Source organism: Motacilla alba, chromosome Z, assembly GCF_015832195.1.
Source record: "Motacilla alba alba isolate MOTALB_02 chromosome Z, Motacilla_alba_V1.0_pri, whole genome shotgun sequence".
Taxonomy (NCBI): domain Eukaryota; kingdom Metazoa; phylum Chordata; class Aves; order Passeriformes; family Motacillidae; genus Motacilla; species Motacilla alba.
The window spans coordinates 41606880-41618224 of record NC_052046.1 but is presented as its reverse complement, the minus strand read 5'-3'; the positions used below and the strand labels follow the sequence as shown (position 1 = coordinate 41618224).

At 50.2% G+C, this 11345-nt stretch overlaps 1 protein-coding gene and 1 long non-coding RNA gene across 2 annotated transcripts in view; both read left to right on the top strand.

Moving 5' to 3' along the window:
- Nucleotides 1-6535: 6535 nt before the first annotated feature.
- Nucleotides 6536-8136, top strand: LOC119695822. Its single transcript, XR_005255397.1, has 3 exons — nt 6536-6688; nt 7606-7643; nt 8043-8136. It is a non-coding gene; the product is annotated as an uncharacterized LOC119695822 (long non-coding RNA).
- LOC119696059 (serine/threonine-protein kinase PAK 3-like) overlaps nt 6613-11345 on the top strand; it is a 6719-nt gene continuing 1986 nt past the window's right edge. Inside the window, exons 1-6 of the mRNA XM_038125574.1 lie at nt 6613-6688; nt 7606-7643; nt 8043-8165; nt 8686-8808; nt 9036-9216; nt 10164-10227. Coding sequence (XP_037981502.1) covers nt 6613-6688; nt 7606-7643; nt 8043-8165; nt 8686-8808; nt 9036-9216; nt 10164-10227 — 605 coding nt within the window. The remainder of the gene's footprint in view (nt 6689-7605; nt 7644-8042; nt 8166-8685; nt 8809-9035; nt 9217-10163; nt 10228-11345) is intronic.

The following is an 11345-nucleotide window of genomic DNA, read 5'->3' as shown; positions in this document are numbered from 1 at the left end:
AAACATTTCTCCTCCCCCCACTCAATTCTTACAGAATATCACAAAACCTTAGATCTTAATCCAGTCCATCACCCTTCAGATAATCAACTCAGTCCATCTCCACCCTTCCGACAATCACTTCTCATTTCATCAAGGAGAGAAGGAGCCCTCCTTGTGCCACCACAGGTAAATCCCCGTCACTCAGCAACTACACGTCGTGACTTCTTCCTTCCATGTTCAGTGCTCTCACCACTGCACATGGACCAGAGCTGCTTTTAGGGTTTCCCCTTTCAAGGAGGCCTTGCCCAGTTCCAGAAGAGAACGACAGTCTCTCACCTCATTTCGGGACACCAGTCCCCCGCAATATTTCACCCCCTGGGGCCGAGGGGTCTCACCAGCACTTCATCACCTGTCGTCTCCGCACACATCACTCCTTTGGCGCAGCCTCCCCCTAAAATGCAGTCTCTGTATTACAGGAAAGGTTCTATCCATGGCTAATACAAGAAAAGTCCAGACAAAAGCCACTCCATCATCTCCTCCACCTAGGATTTCCTCAACTTCTCCCAGTCCTTCTTCACTTGCACAACTCTGCATCACACTTGCGCATTCCTTCTTATCCGTTTCTCTCCTCCCTCAGCTCCCGGAGGATCAGCATTTGCAAGGTTTTCCATCGTCTCACAGAAGGGTTAAAATCACAGTCTCTGCTTATCTCGAACTCCCACACTACTCATCGGGCACTCTTCCCCTCGTCGGGCCCCCCCCCTTCTCTTCCTCGGCCAGGCCAGTGCTTATCAAGTTTCAAGATAGCACTGGCACCTCTCTCCTTCTCTCTCTCTCCTGAGAAAGGGGGGCTGCCCACTACCTCTCCGAGTTCTTCCACCCTTCCGTTTCTTCCAAGGCTCTGGCTCACCTCCCTCGGCCGCGTGGTTTTCCCCTCCCCCACCCAGCCCAAAGCTGGGCAGGGGAGGTCTAACTCCTCCATCCACCGGAACCAAGAGAGAACGATCCCCTGGGAGCACTCGCTTTTAACCCCTGTGTTCTCAGAGGCGGATCCATATCCTCAATGGTCAAACCAGGTGCCAATATCCACATCTGGGCACCTATTGGTTTCACCACTACCACCTCCCAAAAACTCATTTCCTCTCAAACCACGACAGTGCCCAAGGTCTTTTTCCTTCATTGCCTCACGGCCACAACCCCTTGTGGAGATAGAGGCTTGCAGGTGTGACTAGAGGAGCAGAGTAGGGCAAAAAGGGAGCAGAGCAGTGGTGTCACTGCTGGGGATGCTGCTGTGGTTTGTGTTGCAGCTCTTGGGAAAGGTTGGGAGTGTCTGTGTTGCTGTGGGCAGAGGGGGAGGGAGCCGGGCTTCTCCACAGGCTCAGGCGCAGGCGAGTGTCCAGCGGGAAGGCAAGTTCTGCCACGGGAACTAAGGACAACATGAGGGAGTGAAAACGTTGTGCAGTTTGGGTCTGCCTGAGCCACTGTAGAGGCCTGTGGGCCTGCTAGGGGACTTCCTGGGGCTCAGGCCTGGAAGAATGTCCCCTAAGCTTTAACCTCTCCCTTGGACTCCCATTTTTATTTCAATATCCGTTCAATACAGTGATTATAGAACATCATGCACTTGGTGATGTTTGTTGGTAACTGAACAGCATATTTGATGACCATTTAAATTGAAATCTTAGTTGCCCAATATTTAACTGACTTCCTTCCCCAGTTTTCATGTTCCATCCCCCTGCTTCCCTGAACCCACTATCCCTGAGAAGGACAGGACGGGAGGTGGAACCTGCTCACGAGCACAAGCCAGCCACCAGCCATCTGCCATCTCCCCTCCTTTTCTGTCCTTTTGCCAGGATGCCAGTGGCCATGTCGCTAAGGATTCTACCCTAACCCACTTGCCGACAGCCCTCAACCCTGGCCCCGCTTTCCTCTTGTATTAGCAGTCCCCCATTTTTGTTGTAATTCATGGTTCAGAGATTACCAATGTAGGTGACCCTCAGAAGCCAGTCGACCCAGTTATTTTATTTATCTAGACGGGAGAGTCAGCATCCTCCGTACAGCCGGAGGACCGACTCTGTTGCCCCCACAGGAGACCTGTGCCCGGCCCCACTGGAAGGTCCCCCATGAAAGCTTTTCTTGTGACTTGTGTGTTTGGCGAAGGGCACCAGGGGAAGGTGCTGTTATGTCAGACGTGACGTACACACAAGTGATTGGGGTCTAAGAAGAAAAGGTTTTTATCTTGCGTGTTCTCCATTTTATATACTCTTAACAAAGCATGATCTTAAGTCATTCACTGCATCACAGTAACTTATTATATTCTTTGGTGCAGAGCAATTAGCGTCAATATAATTGGCAAAAGTTTTACAGAAATTTAGTAAGGCACCTATACAGATTTACTTTTGCACCTAGTCTAGCTTACAAAAATTTCCACGTATCTTTTCTAATCTGTTTCCATGTTGACAGCTTTATCTTCTTCCTTACTATGGATACACTTGAAAATCATCCATTGTTATTTCTTCAATTAACTCCGCTTTACTTACAAGCCACCTATCATGCGCCCCTATAGGTGCCACCACAAGTCCTTTTGATTTTCTGGTCTCTTATGTTTTATGGGTAGGTGAATGGGAATGAAGTGGCGGGGAGCCACACAGGACTCAGACCCTGAGAACTGATGGAGAATGAAAATCGTATTTGCTTATTGTTTAGTTATGCTCTGCAATATGAACCCACCTGTTTATTTCAATTCTCCAGTTTCATTGAAGTCCATTAAGTCTTGTGTTGTTTTGAGTTAAGACAAGATTATTATTTTTACTGTGATTGTTATACCTTTCCTTTTGAATAAAACAAAGAAAAAAAGGGGGAGTCGTGGGAGCTTGTCCTGGAGGGCACGGGCCAAGAACTGACCACACAGCCCCCCGTCAGACAATCAACCACCAAGACCAAGCCTCAGGAGAAGAGAAGCCGCAACGGATGACACCCAGACAGCTTACGGTGAGTTTAGCATGAAGGGCAGAGGACTCGGGGACTGACTGGGAGCGGCCATGCAGATCAACAGCCTGCCTGGACCCGTCAGGGCTGAGGAAAAACAGGTGATGGCTATGGGATGGGTACCCAAAGCTGCCAACACTATCCCCCAATGCACATTCCTGCACCAGGAGAAGACTTGCTTATTTTTTCAGTATTTTATCCAATTACCCTTCTTTTTTTTCTTTTTGCTACTTTCAACTTCAGCTTCTGTACATAGTCATCTCATTCCTTTGATGTTTCTACCTCTTCCTTTCTTTGCACCTTCCCCTCCCCGACTGTCAGCTAAGCTACTCACAGATGGCTTTTTTCACCCTCCTGGTACCTGACGTGCCAGCACCAAAAGAATCCTCATCATTTTGCCTCTAACCGCCTTCTCTTTGGGCCACCGTCACAGCTGGCAAAGCTTCAGCCTTTCACACGTGTGTTTTGGGCAGCAGGTGGGTAAGGGCTGACAAAGCGACTTCCTAAGGCCTGCAGAGCAATGCACTGCAAGCCAGACCTGCTCTCTTTCAGGCAAGGCTTCTTGGAAAGGACTTCAGAATTCCCATCATGGAAATGAAGCACTGTCGTCAGAGCACTAGACGGTGAAAGGATTTGAAAGGGGATAGGAAGCTCAGCTTGCAGAGGAGACACAAGAAGCTTTCTCCCCACCAGACTTTTGGCATCACAATAGCAGTGCTCCATGCTGGCCATGGATCCCCAGGACATGCCCTGTTTGCACACCCCTCCTGCTGGCAATGGACTCACTTTGGCTGTGGTGTGGGGCAGAGAAGGAAACAGGCACCCAGAGAGGGATCATTTCCCTGTGTTTCAGAAAATGACAGCAGAGCAGCCTTTCTCAGTAAAGTCATCTGAAATTCCTTCATAGTCGTAATAATCTGGATTGTCTTAAGGGTGGGGGTCAATGGTGTAACAAAACTCAGGAGGCCCCAACCTCCTCAGCATATCATTTCAGTCAAGGTACTGGCTTCAGACCAAGTGCCTTTCCTGACTTCACCTAACCCTCCAGTGCTTCTCAAACTCAAATGTTTCTTCTTGTCTTTTGTCAGCTTAACCACTGATGCCTTCTTTGCCTACAGCTGGAGAGAGCTTTCCAGCTGCCACCTCTGCTCCTCTGTCAGCCCCTTTTCTCCCTGCTTCCAGGGGCCACCCGCAGTTCCACATGCCTTTCTTCTGCACATTCATGCTCGACACATCACCTACCATTACTACACTTGCCCTGGTGGAGTAATTTTATGCTTTGCTCTGAGAAGACGGGAAGAGGTCTAAAAATTTGCCTAAGATAAATTGAGGGAGGAATCTTCCCCACCCACTGTGGCAAGCAGAGGGAAAATACAAAAATGTCTCAATATTGCTTGCAGCAGACTTGTATAAAACATATGAACATGAATGTCTTAAAACTTAGCAAGAGAAAAACATGTAAACACTCAATGCAGTGAAGAACAGCAATGCTTCAGTCCTGTCACCACCTCATCTTTCCATGAAACATCACTCAAAGAAGAAAACTCTGTCGCACTTGGACCTACTTCATGCAGAGGAACTATCCGCTTGGTAGTCTTTTGTGTTCTCTGCCATAGAAAGTTTTGGTGATGCTTTAATCAAACCGACAATAAAAGTCTGTCAAAAGAAATTTAGAAGACATCGAGGAAGTGAGAATCACAAATAAACCTGATTTGGCAAAAGTTATCTCATTTAAATGCTCTAGGAGCTTAAGAATACTGATGAGGATTCCTAGCACCATGTAGGCAAACTTAAGTTAGAGTAGGCAACCATCCTTTAGAGACCTTTTCAGTTGTAGGGAACATGGGTGTTTTGTCAGATCTACACATTCTGTTGCATTCTGGTTTGCAAATTTGGACTGAAGTGCAGAAACCACAATTTCTTTTCCAAGGCTCAGGTAGTATTTGTTCGATGTGTGTGATGTTGGAGAGGTCCTTAGGGAAAAGGACATGCCTCTCTTTTCTTTCTTGGTCTCCTACATGCTCTGGCACGCAAAGCCATACTTGCTGTTCTAGTCATTAGGTACAAGGTGCTGCTAGGATGGCTGAGTAATTCAGGAACAAACAGCCATGCTGCCCTACTAGGGACATAGCTCTGGAAATGAGCAGAAAGATAAACCATGTGATGGTATTCACTTTAGAAATGTTCCACTGCAGCTTTTCCTGCAGTAGAGTCACATTTCCTGTACTGTCTGAGACAATTCCGTGCGCCCAGAGCTGCCTTGAAGCCCATCATTTAGGAGTCTCCAGCTGTAAATCTCACAGCCACGGGATCAAAAGTCCTTTCCACTGCTGGTCCTTTCCACCTCTATTCCAGGTCTGGGCATACACCCAGTCTCCTGACTGGTGAGGATAGACTTGAACATTCAGGGTTATTAGTGTTAGGAATGAGGTCCCATACGTCCAATTCAATAAACCACAAACTTCAACTTCAGCAGCAGTTTTAATTGAGGTCAGCCATTTTACTTGCGATGAAATAATGCAATCAGATAGAATTCAGGAGTTACAGAAATTTGGCAGTGGTTCGGAGAAAGCATGAGCAAGAACCAATGTATCGGGGTACAGGGAGCGCTTGCCACCCTGTTTAAGGTACGAAGGGAAAAGGATCCCAACAGAACTTATACATACTGTATGCTAATACAGATTCACCAAGAGTTTCCCATAAATCTCCGCCTATTTTTGATTCTTGCAATCTACGTCATTCAACTGCACAGCTCAGGCTGCCGTTGTTGCTATGGGGTCTTGTGGTCTCTTCAGGGCTCTTGTTGGAGGAAGGCCAAAGGTCTTCCTCACATGTCCTCTGGATAGCCTGTCAGGTTAGGCATGCGCATTATGTTTGGTGTTCTACTGTGGGAGGACAAAAATGGGGGAAGAAACGGTGGTGGTGCTTTGGTCCCAAGGCCTCTCTGCTAGAGTGAGTCAGACAGAAGGATCCTTCTTGCATTTCCTGTCACAGCATTTCCCTGCTGAAATCACAGCCATGGCTATGATGTAAAATGTTTAGAATTAATAGTGCTGAAAGATCCCTTGTCTCTGTAGCTAGGAGAAAGCTGTAAATGTAATTAAAGTAGTGCTTCTCCTTGTTTGCTGCTTTCTAGAACTAAGGAAGGTCCAGCTGGAACAAGCCTTCTGCTTTTTGCTCAGAAGCAATAGTGACCAAGGAGCACTAATGTGCTTCCTCACATCCTGGTCCCTTCTCAGTGCTCAGCTCCTCAGGATGTGCTCTAGGGGCTTAGTGTGCTTTTACTCTTGGATGCCTTGAGCAAGAGGTTATGGACCAGGAGGGCTTTTTGTGTTGCTTTGTAGCAGAGGAGAACTTTGCAGGCTTTTTTTGGCATTAGCTGTAGAGAAGGTCTGGTTCTATGCATGAGTTCACAAAGCAGCCTAGGGCGGCTGCTATTGTGATGTCAGCGTTTGCATCGCAGCGATGTCAAGGCAAAGTTGCTGTGCTGAGGCCCCGAAGGGCTCAGTGCGCAGAGCAGCTCTGTAGCACGCTCCCTGCTGGTAGAACCTGCTGATCAAAGAGGTCTCTGCCAGCAGCACTCTGGGTAGTTTTGGTTTTCCCCTGTAGGAGTTGTCTGGTGCAGACTTGAGCAGCGCTTCTCAAGCCATGGAGGGAGTGTGTGCCGCAGCGTTCACGGCTTTTTCCGTGGCTTATTCCGGGTACTTTTTCACCCACCTGGCGCGTAAGTTGACCTTGCTGCATATAGAAACCCAAATGCCAGAAAGAGGCCTTTAGTTGGGTAAAGCCGCTGCCCAGATCTCCAGCTAAGAAGGAGGTGTCTCTAGCCAGCGGGGCGTGGGCAGCATTTGTAATGTAGCCTGCAGGGGTTCCGCTCCTGCCGAGGCATTGCCTGTGGCAATGGAGTCTGGAGTCTCGTCAGTTTGCTGGCTCAAGCAAGACAACTTCCAAGATGGGAAGACTGGGAGAGCTTGGCAGGAGTCCTTGTAAAAGCTGTGCACTGCTCTCCAGGACTGAGGGAAAGTCCCTCAGGTCAAGTCTTCTTGTCTGCATTCCCTCATCCCAGCATGTGCCTGTGGAACCTGACACCTGCCGCGCGCTAAAAGAGCCATTTGTTCTGTGCTGAAATCACAGAATCCGCTTGCAAAAGGCCTCTGCGAAGAGGCATTTCAGAGGAGTTCTTGTATGCTGCCGAACACAGGAGCTGTTCCCGTGCTGTGTCACGATAGAACTGCCCCCACGGCTAAGGGGGACTTGGGTGAAGCTTTTCTGGCGAAAGGTTTTCAGTAAGCTCATGGCAATTGCTGCAGGCAATGTCTTGAGAAAACTGAAGTACAGGAAAGAGAGGAGCTGTAGCTCCTGCTGGGTGGGGTGGGGCAGAAGCAATGACTGTTACAGAAGCACTTGCAGACTTCCTCAGTCTCAAGTTACTATGGGTTGAGTAGCCACAGAGGACAAGAGGTAGACACCAGGCCATATTCTGTACTTTTGTTGTCTTGCTTGCTGTGTGACACAAGGGCTGCTGCTGGAGTGATGTAGCGAAAGCAGAATGCTCTGTCTTTGGGTTGACTTTTTGGCGGGCTTGCCCAACACAGGCAGTTTTCTTAAAGCATCTGGTTCTTTTTGCCTTGTGTGTTGCAGGTCACATCACCCGTGCCTGGAGAGGATCTGGTCTTTGGGTGAGTGGCAAAGGAGCCTCTGGTGCTGGAAGCATTTGACAATTGTGGAGCAAGCCGTGAGCTTGGCCTGTTGCAGTCCAGTGCCAGCCGGCTTGGATGAATGAAAGTACAGTCCAGACTCTTTGCAGCAGCAGCAACCGCAGGAGGATCCCGGGCTGTTTTCTCCAGTTCCTTTCAAGAGCTTTTTAAGCAGCTGAAAGTGGGGCTGCTTGGTGCTTTAAGCCATGATGGAATTTCTCCTGTACAAGAGAGTGCAGTCCCATCTAAGTGGCCCGTTTTACTTGACTTTGGGCAAGTTAGAGTACCATTTCTCTGCAGAAGATTTCTCCTTAGTGCATCTGGGTCTAGAGCTGAACAGAAAGAAGGTTAGGTGTCCCTGCCGCTGCTGTCTGTCTGCAGAGCCCAAAACCAACCTGGGAGTCTCCTGTGGCTGCGTGTCTTCCTGAAGAAGAGGCCAAAGGGGAGGAGGATGCCCAGCCAACTGCACCTGCTGCCACTGCAGGGCCTGAGCATCCAGCATCAGTAAGTGGCAGTTCTGGGTAGTCCTGTGGCTGGAGCAAAGCGTAGCTAAAAGTTGCTGATCAGAGAGCACCTGCCGTGCCTGGCTGAAGTTGCTGAGAGCTGGAATCTTTCCAGCCCTCCCCCCAGCCAGTGAGGCCTGGAAAAGGGGTGTGGAACTTGGATGTTTAGGCATCACTTTCCTCCTGTTCTGAGCGGGGCTATGAATTTGTCTTAGCAAGAGACAAGAGGTAGCATTAGGATGTCTTTGGATGCTCCTGGGGCACAAGTGAGGCCCTTGGTGCAGCCCAGTGGCTGTGCAGGCTCCCTGTCCCCAGCGGTAAGAGCAGTGCAAAGATGCAGTTCAGAGGCTTGCAGGATAGGAGGAGACACTGTCCCCAGGAGGGACCTGGCCCTCCCCAGAGAGCAGCTGTCAGTAGCTAAAGGAAGAGCTGAGATGCAGCGGGGTATATAGGTAATGAAGATAGGTAAGGTTCTGAATGGCAGGTCCTTTCCTGTCCCTCATGCTGCTGTGTGTCCACAGAGCACAAGGGCAGGGTCAGCACCTGCTCCGGCTGCCTCTGGACCCGAGGAAGAGGCTGAAGAGGAGGAAGGTGCCGATGAACCTGCCCCCGCTGTCATCCCACGGCCCGAGGAAACATCATCAGTAAGTGCCTGCTTTGGTTAGCAGTGCCTGTGGTGTCATTTTGTCCGTCACGCAGAAGCAGCCTTTGGCTCTTGCGCCTTGAGCTGGAGAAGCGGGCTGCAAAAGCTGAGAGGCGAAGAGCCCTGGATGTGGCCAGCAGCATCTTCCTAGGGGCTTGCATTAGAAATGGGATGGGAGGGGCCTGTCTGCCAGGCCCATTTGTGACCCAAATTCCTTTCTTGTCGCAGAGCTCCACCTCCTCTGTGCTGGCACCTGCACGGGCTGCAGCGGAAGGCTCTGAAGAAGGCTCCGGTCCCCAGGCTGGAAGCTCAAGCACGAGCAGCTCGTGCACCTGGAGCACGACTAGCTCCTCTGGCAGCAGAGAGCAGCTGCGAGAGAGGACAGAGGACAAGTGCCTGGCCATGCTGAGTAGGTCCTTTGTGATCCCTGTCTGCTGGAGCAGTGCCTTGCGTGTGCGTGTGCCGGCATGAGCTGTCCCGCCTGCTGCTCCTGCTCAGCTGAGTGCCGGGTCCTGAGGCCTCGACACAGGACCTGCTGTTGTGCTTTGAGGTGGTGAGGGATCACCGGGCTGTTGCTGCTGCCTCTGAGAGCAGCTCAGCCTGGTTTGGCTTTGCCTGAGCTTCCCTGTAGGCAAAAGGCAAAACAGAGCTAGTTTCTGGCTGAGCAGGAGGCTGTGACCTAGCGAATGAGTAGGCCTGCAGGAGCTCCTGTGGGGCCCAGCTGCTGTGGGGCACGGCCAAGGTCATCTTCAGAACTCAGCCTGTCCTAAAGGCTGAGGGACCTCATTCCTAAGGCCCATCCCAGCAGGCTGTACCATGAGCTGCTGCAGGCAGAAAGGCAGAAGGGCATTGTTTAGGGAAAAGTCCTGCTTCAAGGTGGAGAGTGCGCTTCTGCTGGAAGCGCTGTGCAATATTCTTCCTGCTCTGGAAAGGGCAGCTGCTGATAACAATGGATTCCAGAACCCAAGATGCCTTTGATGTTTGCAAGGATTAAAGCTTTGGTTGAATGTCACCCAGTGCGCATTGCCAGGAACAAAAGGTTCTGTTTTTCCTGCTGCCCTGAATGTTTATAGCCAGCAATCACTTCTCTTGGTTACAGTTTTCTGATCACTGTCTCCTCTGCACTGCTTCTGCATGTGCTTATTTATTAGTTTAGACTTTTAGTTTTGTGCAGACCATCTGTGCTGCAGGGCTTCTTGTCTTGCTGCTGTTGTTTCTGAGGTGCTGGTGCTGTGGTTGTTTCCCGACTGCCTGAGTTGAAAGGGCCCAGTGTCCCAGAGAGTGGGGCTGCCTTTGTGATCTGCTGCAGGATGGGATCTCTTTTGAAGTGAGCATCTTTCCTTGGGACTTTTCCAGAGATGCTGGTGAGCGAGGGAGATCCTGAGGCGAAATACACAGAACTGGAAACTATTGGCAAAGGGTGAGTGCAGCCAGAGTTCCTTCTTCAGAGGGAGGGGCTGTGCATTTTGCTGGTGTCACATCTCCCCAGAGTGACCACAGGCAAGCTCCAAAGCTGTCCAGATGCTGGGTTAGGCTGATGCCTGATGCTCTCTCAGTACTGGTCAGCAGTTAGAGCTGTGGTCCGAAGGCGTGGCATGGACACCTGGATGCTGGCAATGTCTTTTCTGCGGCAAAGAGCAGCGCCTGGCAGATCTCCTGACCCTCAAGTGTGTTGCACCCGTTTGCCGCTTTTTGTAGGAGAAATCATTTTTGCATGTCTCACAAGAGTAGAGAAAGTGTGAAAATGAAAGGAGGAGAAAGTTCATTGCCTCAAAAGGTCAAGTGAGCAGCTGAGAGCTGTCAGGGAACAGCTCTCGGTAACATTTCTTTCCCGCATTTTGCTGACAACAAGGTTCAGTGGTTCAGGATGACACCGCCTAGTCTAGAAGCCAACAGCAGAAATGAAAGAAGCAGCTGTCTTTTGTAGTTGAGGTGGCAAAAGACAAAGCTTCAGGGCAATGCCCAGTGCCACTGCACTCTGGAGGAAAAGGCATCATGTGCCTGATGGCAGACCCCTCATGGATCCTGTGGGGTTTAGGCCTTTTCTGCAAAGAATCCACCAAGCTGTTCCCTTTGAAAGCCAGCTCTGCTGACTGAGAATGGGACTGATTTGCAACATGTTCTCTGGGAGAAGCCAAATGTACAAGAAGTCGCCAGAAAAGCAGAGTCCTTCCCGTGTCTGGTGCATGGAAGAGAAGCAGCTGCCCGTGGCTCTGGACTCAGAAGGCAGCTGTCTAAGCATCCTGTGTTTTGAGTACTTCTCCATTTGTGTGTGCAGCTATAGAAGCCTTTGCCTGCTCTGGCTGTGGCTGCAGCTGTGGCTGGACACTATTTTCCTTGCAAGCTGGGGAAGGGATCTGTGTCTAGAGGCTTTCTGCCAATGGCTGTTGCATGGCTTCAGGCTTCTCAGAAGGCCTGAGTGGTGGTGCTTGAGTTTGGCAGGTAGACCCCAAGGAGAGGTGTGAGAAGGCCCAGCTGATAGGTTCCTAGAAAAATCCCACACATGCACAGATAGAGGAAGAGCAAAGGGGGAAGAGA